The 7,334-nt window shown below is 46.2% G+C and overlaps 1 protein-coding gene across 5 annotated transcripts in view; it reads right to left on the bottom strand.

Annotated features, from left to right (window-relative positions):
• Positions 1 to 23: 23 nt before the first annotated feature.
• Positions 24 to 7,334, bottom strand: part of LOC140896131 (diacylglycerol O-acyltransferase 1) — a 41,892-nt gene continuing 34,581 nt past the window's right edge. For all 5 annotated transcript variants that reach the window (XM_073307352.2, XM_073307351.2, XM_073307350.2 and 2 more), the window contains 4 exons: positions 4,964 to 5,029; positions 3,125 to 3,212; positions 1,618 to 1,680; positions 24 to 605 (listed from right to left, as the gene is read on the bottom strand). In XM_073307352.2, coding sequence (XP_073163453.1) covers positions 438 to 605; positions 1,618 to 1,680; positions 3,125 to 3,212; positions 4,964 to 5,029 — 385 coding nt within the window. In that variant the 3' untranslated portion in view covers positions 24 to 437. The remainder of the gene's footprint in view (positions 606 to 1,617; positions 1,681 to 3,124; positions 3,213 to 4,963; positions 5,030 to 7,334) is intronic.

The raw sequence follows: 7,334 nt of genomic DNA, 5'->3' as shown, positions 1-7,334 counted from the left end.
AAATTCATTTCTCAGGCAAGATGTTATCATAAACAGCAGGATTTTAATATGAATAAAGAGCATCCACTATAATGTATATTTATCTCCAGAGCTGTTACCGGACTTTTGCAGGTATTCTTTAAAGTCAATCCTGCAGGAGCCAAAGATCAACTTGCTATTAAAGAGACAAAGGGATCAGAGGTGGCCAAAGTAAACAAATACATGTGGCCCACAGAGCTCTGCACTCACTCATCTTCAATATGCGGGGGAGACCAGCATGCAATTCTGTATCTCCAGCCTAGTGGCCAGAAGGAGCATTGCAGGCCTGGGCCACCCCTCCCATATTAAAGAAAAGGGTGGCTTCAGTCTGTGGTTCTAATCTGAGCCAAGTTTGGGTGCCTCTGTCATACATAAAGACAGACAGACAGAGAGCACAAGGGAACTAGGACTGGGGTCGATTAGAAAAAAAACAGTCTCCAGCTTGAATCCTTCCGATGGTGCTGGATGTAATAGTCATGAAAATACAAGAGCATCATGAGGGGAGGACCCAAGACCAGACTGATCCACATGAAGATGTTGCCAAAATTACCACCAAAAAGCCTTTTCATTAGACAAGCCAGTGGGACCTGTAGGGAGAAGAAAACACAAGTCACTAACAACATTCTTCCCAGTAGTTCCTACCGTTTTCTAAATGGTGCAAGTGCCCTTAATTAGAGAACAGGTTCAAAATGAATGGACTTTTATATAACAACGTCTCATTTTCTTTCTAACACTTCCCTTTGCCAAAGTGTCCTGGGTCTGTGCACAGCATAATTAAATTTTTAAAAAATCATTAAAGAGACCACCTGCTAATAGCTTAACAGCTAAGCAGTCACAAGGAGAAGGAAAGGGTCCTGTACAGAAAGCCAACAGATGTCAGACTAAAAGTCACTGTTGGAACAGAAAGGCTTGAAGATGGTTTTTAAAGGTAGGGAGAGATTAAATAAGATTTCAGGGGGGAACAAATTCTGCACCACAGAAACCATCATAGCAAAAGAGCGATCGTTACACTGAGGAAATTAACCCTCAAAATTCAACAGGTTTTAAAACCAGGTGGAACTATAGTGTACGTGGCCTGAGCGAGTTTCACTGAGCTGGTTACAAGACCACAATAAGGTTTTTTCTTGTTGGCTTAAAAAGATTTTATAAACTGTTCAGGGTTAAATTACTGCAGAATTTGGTACATTTCTTCTCAGATCGCCAATGGCTCTAAACATTATACCAAAGAAACCAAAGAACAAGGAAAGATTTCTCTCGGAGGGGTTTATAAGCCAAGATTTCTGATGTTTGGCATTTTTTGCCATAAAAATAAAACTGGGGTACAGGTTTTTTTAGCATCTTTACTGCATGTCAGAAAGCGACAGCTCAAAAACATTTTGTAGTGTAGCTCCCCAGCGTGAACTATGGCGGGCAGGAACAGCCTGCCCAATGCTCACCAGAAACCCTGGGCTTGGCAAAGCTTTCACTCGTGGTTTAAACTAAAAAGCTTCATGCCTTAATTATAAAGATCATCGCTAGTTAGCAGCAACAGTACAAAGAGCTTGGTAACCACTCCCTGTTAGATATACATTCATTGGCAGAGTTTCCATCTTAGCATACCTGGGCTGCCATAGCAAAAAACATCCAAAACCGGAACATCTTCAGTGGGATGGCAATTAGATACTGAAAAAGACAAAAGCAAGGATCTGAGGCGCACTGCCCTGAATGAGACTATAAGACTCTGCTCTTTACTATAATAAGCAGTGGAGTGTGAAGGGCCTGATCCTGACACGGCTTCAATAGGACTTTTTCCTAAGGAAGGAGTGATGTTGATACATTTCCTTCATAGTCAAAGGAGTGAAGAAGGGGAAAGAAAGCCTTCTGAGATGCAGAGCTCGTAAAGAACTACCAGCCTAATGCACTGACCATAGGGACCAGGGTGGGGCACAGGACAGCCAGCATTGCTGGCATCAGCCTGAGCTCACGTGCTCTGTCCAGTTCTAAACCACTGTCACTGGGACAGCTAAATGCCAAGAACCAGGAGTATATACAGGGAAGCCTCCTTAGCCCTCTGGCCCCAGCCCTGCATGCAGCAGCAGCAGCATGGCTTGCACAGCTGCTGGGCTGTCTCTGACCAGGGGCCTGTCAGCCTTGGGCCCAGTTCCCCCATGACAGTCTCTGACAGTCGCAAGGCAGGTGTTTCTGGTGTCCAGAGCAGCAGTAACTGCACCTATGCTGCACCCTGGCCATGGAGGCAAAAGAGGCTGTGACAGGTGCGTTAGGTAACAGGTCATGTGGCCACCCACCGTCTGCAGGAATAGGGTTGTTCTACTATTCCCCAAGGCTTCATGAGTCCAGATGAGCAGACACCTGAGCAGGCTCTTCAGAACTGGGCTCACAGTGACAGTGCAGGATACAGAGTGACTCAGAACCTTTGTTATGAACTATTAAAACAATGGAACGTCCCAGGGGCCCAGTGCTAGAGGTCAGCCCTGAAATGGGGGATAGCCCTAGAGAAAACTGGAACGAGGAAAGCTGCACAGACCTGCAAAGAAAACAGAGCATCCTCAGCACGGCGTGGATCATCAGTTACTAGTGACGTATTTTTCAGTGGGGAAAAGTCCCATATTCAAGGAGTTAATTTTTCCGGAAAATTTTCTAGGCTGGGAAATTGGCATGTCTACACCTGCTAACCTGTCTCAGTAGCACTTTCCTCTGGCCATGCCCTCTTTTTAACTGACCACACCCCATTTTACAGCCACACCCCTTATGAGGCCCGGGGTCACTGTCTGACGAAGTGGAGTGAGACTCCTTGCACAACTGATGGATTCGACTGGTGAAGCTTAGCCTACTTTGGCACTTAAACCCATTTTCTGTCTAACTTACACCGCCATTGACATTGCCAATCCATTTAGTCCCATATGCTAAATGCGTCTCAGCTAGCATACCCAGCACACACAGCACAGATTGGGGTCTGTAGAAGAGACTCTTATTGAAGAGAGACCATTAGGATCTTCGCAGATTTCGCAGTTTGAGTGAGTGATCTGTTAAAAGTCAATGACAGTCATTTGTGGTCTCAGGACAGTGCCCCCTTGCTGATGCTTAGATCAGTGCTGTTGTGACCTACCTCATAGAAACATGCAGAGAGTAGGAATACTGTCATTCGGGCCTGCCACTTGTCATAGCCGTGATGCAGCAAGGGCCTGTATACATGTCTATGTACACAAGCCAAAAGAAAAAGAGTTACTTACACTGTTTCCTGGTGCAGTCAGCCATTAGTATCAGTGTTAGTCCGACAGAGCTGTCTATGTATCTTATACCAGAGTAACTCCACTGAAGTCAGCTGAGATACTCCAGATTTACACCAGTAAATAAGTGCAGAGTTTGGCTCACAGGACAACTATTTTGACTTAACAAAAGCACTATTTATTATTTTCCTGCCCTTTAGCCCTATGCAGTGACAGAAGGAGCTAGGGAGAAGAGTAACTGCACTGAAATGGCTGTTGCTGGTAAGTTGCAACCTCCATTGACTTTCCTGTGAGCTTCCACATGGATCTTAGTAGCTTAGTGGTTCCTCCATATCTTTTAATGAACATGCATCGAAAATACAATTACACAAAGAGGCCAAGGTTTTCAGGAAGGGGTTATTCCTGTCGCTTCCAAGTTCATATTTAAGGTACTGAAAATGAGTGGCCTGGTTTGATTTTCAAAGGTGCTGAGCAGCAGTAGTTGCCACTGAAGTCAGCTGAATCAAAATCAGGCCACTTATTTCGCTGCCTAAATGTGAGCGTAGAACCCCATTTTTGAAAATCTTGGCAATAGCTTTTACCTATAAGAGTGGCCCTGCTTCTTGCGCAGTACGTTGGTGGTGGGCAGTGTTAAGGAGGTCAGGGTGTTTGATTCTCTGCACCGTCGGAGTTAGAAAGATTACACAGCTCTTCAGACTTGTTACCCTGCTAACGTGACTTAGACCATCACAACAAGGAACTCTCAGGTTATGCCCAGGTAATGTGTGAATGGAGCAGTACCGGCTTCACGAGGAGCAGGAGTCACTTTAGCACAGGCCCCAGTGGACTAACAGGTCACTATCTATCCTCCCAAAGTTAAAGAGGCTTTTAGGTTGGAACACAGCCACCTGTTTAGCGTTTTGAACCTGCACCAGAAGGTACTATAAGAGCTACCAGTTTCAATAGACACAGACTCTACCTGTTTGAGATGTAGAACCAGATCAGAGCCCGCGTACAGCTGGGATAGCTGGGCTGCATGCTGGGGAATCTCAGTGCTAAGGAATCCTTTCTCCCAACCTCTCTCAATAGCCCCTGCAGCCAACATATCCCATCTGCACAGGGAAAGTGACTGGGAAATCCATAGAATGGCAGATCCACCATACTGCACATTCCCTGGCCCATCCCTGACCATCTACACATTGGGGTGAAGTCTCAAGGAAACCCTCATGGAGCAGAGGTCTGTGATGCAAAAGGGTTCCACATTCCCTGATAAGGAAAAGGTTCCCAAATTGCATCCCCCACAACTGGAACTGCAGAGATCAGAACCCCCTGCAACTGCAGAGGGGACAGGATTTGGTCTATAGGGTTGCTGTATTATTCCTGAAGATCCCATTCTCAGCAGCATATGCTAGATCCTTCCAATTATTTTAAAGTGTTTAACTTAACAAAACTGTTACATTTCCTCCAGCACCCTGCTATTCCTCCACGACCACCTGAAATTTAAAGATCACCCATTAATTATGCTTAAATGTCAAGGCTTAATTGCAATGTCTGAGAGTTAAATTTCAAGCCAGCAGATCTGCTGGTGTGATACAGCAGGCAAACAGGCCCATTCATGGTGATTTAATCCTTCACAAAGGAAATCAATTATTATTATTATTATGGATTCCCAGCAGCAATATTTCATCTCCTCACTGACGCTGAATCTTAACTGGGAAATGCAGGACTCATTTTTGTACCTGTCTAGCCACTTGTGGGCGGGGATATTCCATCTGGACCAGAACTGTAAGACGGAGTCTGCATTCCTACAAGGACAGAGCAAGCAGAAGGGACGTCTTTGTAAAGCACAGAAAGAAGAGCATACGCCCACTCTACCAGACACACGTTTTTCAGCACCAATTTTGTTTCACCAAAAATCAAAATGCAGCTCAGTCAGCCTGCTGATTATGACTGCACCTTCCATGGCACTACTGAAATAACCTCCGGATAAGGGCTTTGGTATTCTCTGTCATGTAACCCCTGGAATCAGAAATAAATGCCGTGCTTGCTATTTACGGTAGGAGGGTTTAAAAAAAATCAAGTGCACCCTGGAGTAGTGTGCAGTTAAAGCCACTGACTCACACATGTGACTACTCTGCAGTTGATGGGCATGCATACATCCCTCCAGTGGTAAGCCCATCATTTTGACCAGATCTAGAACTTGGGAGCCAATTATCTCACACTTAACGACGACACATGATTAAGGCTATTATTTAATCACAGGTATTTTTAGTAAAAGTCATGGACAGGTCATGGGCAAGAAACAAAAAATCACGGCCCGTGACCTGTCCGTGACTTATACCATAAATACACATGATTGAATGTTGGGGGGAGGGACGCTGCCAGGGGGAGCAGGAGCCCATGGCACCAGCTACTGGGGGGGGGAGGAGTCTCAGGGGGCTAGCCACTGCTCTGGCCACCGCTGGAGGGAGAGCCCCAGGGGGCCAGTTGCTGCTCCAGCCGCTGCTGGGGGGAGAACGGACAGGGCCAGCCGCTGCTCCAGCCGCCTGGGACCACTGCCAGGAGCCACCAAGCTGTGGCTGCTCCCACTGCTCCTGGGACTGCTGCTCAGGCGGTCCCCAGAGCCAGCTGCCCAGGGTCACCAGAGCACCGGCCAGTGCGACTGGCCCCGGGGCCAGGGACCGCCCAAGCGGCTGGCTGAAGAGCCGCTCCAACTGTGGCCAGTGTAACTGGCCCCAGGACCATCTGAGTAGCTAGCCCCAGGGCCAGGTGCTTGGGCGGCCCTGGGGTCAACCACACCAGCCGCTGCAAAAGTCACGGAGGTCGCAGAAGTCACAGATTCCGTGACTTCTGCGACCTCTGTGAAACACGGAGCCCTACACATGATGTATTCTGCTAAGCTACGAAACCACTAAGTGCTGTGTGTGACAGATATGGCAATTTCCTGCAATATCCTTGAAAGACCTTATTATATTACATTTATGTATTATTGTGGGCTGGAATTGTATGTAACAATTCTAGGGGGGAGATGTGACAGATGTGAGACCTGGGAGTTTACAAGACTAAATTGGAAATGAACTAGAGAAGTATGGACTTTAGGGACAGTAAGTGTGAAGTGGGTTTCCTCAGGAATCCCTAGGGAGAAATTAATACAAATTCCGCAGTTCTGGTTATGCAAAAACCCGTTTGGACACTATGCCTTGAGGAGAGGGTCACTGTCTGCTAATTACCTGTTACAGAAGCCTGAGATCAAAGGCTGGAGCTGTACAAAGAAACAGCTGATCTGTCCAGTCTCTGTTCTGGATCTAAGACAGATGAACTTGTTTCCATTGGGAAAACCCTGTTGTGGGTCTGAAATACTAAAACCTACCAGAGCCCTAGGCTGGACTTGGGGGTGATCTCTGGTAAGCATTCTAGCACAGGTGTAGGTTCTTGTATTGTTTTAATATGGTTTCTCTGTAATGCTTTTACCTTAAGAATAAATATGCTTGCTTAGAAGGAGCTGTGTGGTCGCTTGACACTGTGGGTGATACATTGGTCAGAGCCCTCAGGGAGACAGCAAAGCACAGGCACTTGGCTTTTAAGCAGTCCGGCTTTCTGGCGATATCTCAGTGTAAGCCATGGAACTGTGCAGCCTTAAAATCCCTCGTCAGAAGGGAGTGAGATGTGGGTCTCTGCCCAAGAGAGGTGCCCTTGGTTTACCATGTCAGGGAAATACAAGTGCAGTTGCCTTGAACTGTGACAATGAGGTTAATATTTTAGGTCTCTCATTGTCAATGAATCAGTCATCAGACCTAATTGTAGAAAGGAAAGACTAAGGTATTGGGTATGGAAACATACAGGGAAGAGAGAGCCCTGAAAGGCAGGAGTTTTTTATTTCAGCTAAATTCAATATCTAAAAGAGCTGCAGAGGTTAGCATGCCTCCTCCAGATATTGTAAAGGATGACTGAGAACAGCAAACCAATTTTAAAAAATGAAAGAAAATAGACTCTTCTTCCTGCAGATCTCACACCTTGTATCTTCTAGACCCGATCAGCATGAATCCTTTATACATTGTGTGCAGACGCTGCAGAGCATAATTTTACTTCAAACTTTTCAGTGTTACCTAA

This window comes from Lepidochelys kempii, chromosome 12, assembly GCF_965140285.1.
Source record: "Lepidochelys kempii isolate rLepKem1 chromosome 12, rLepKem1.hap1, whole genome shotgun sequence".
NCBI classification, from domain to species: Eukaryota; Metazoa; Chordata; order Testudines; family Cheloniidae; genus Lepidochelys; species Lepidochelys kempii.
Note: the sequence above shows the minus strand (reverse complement) of the source record. Positions and strands in the feature narration are given on the sequence as shown.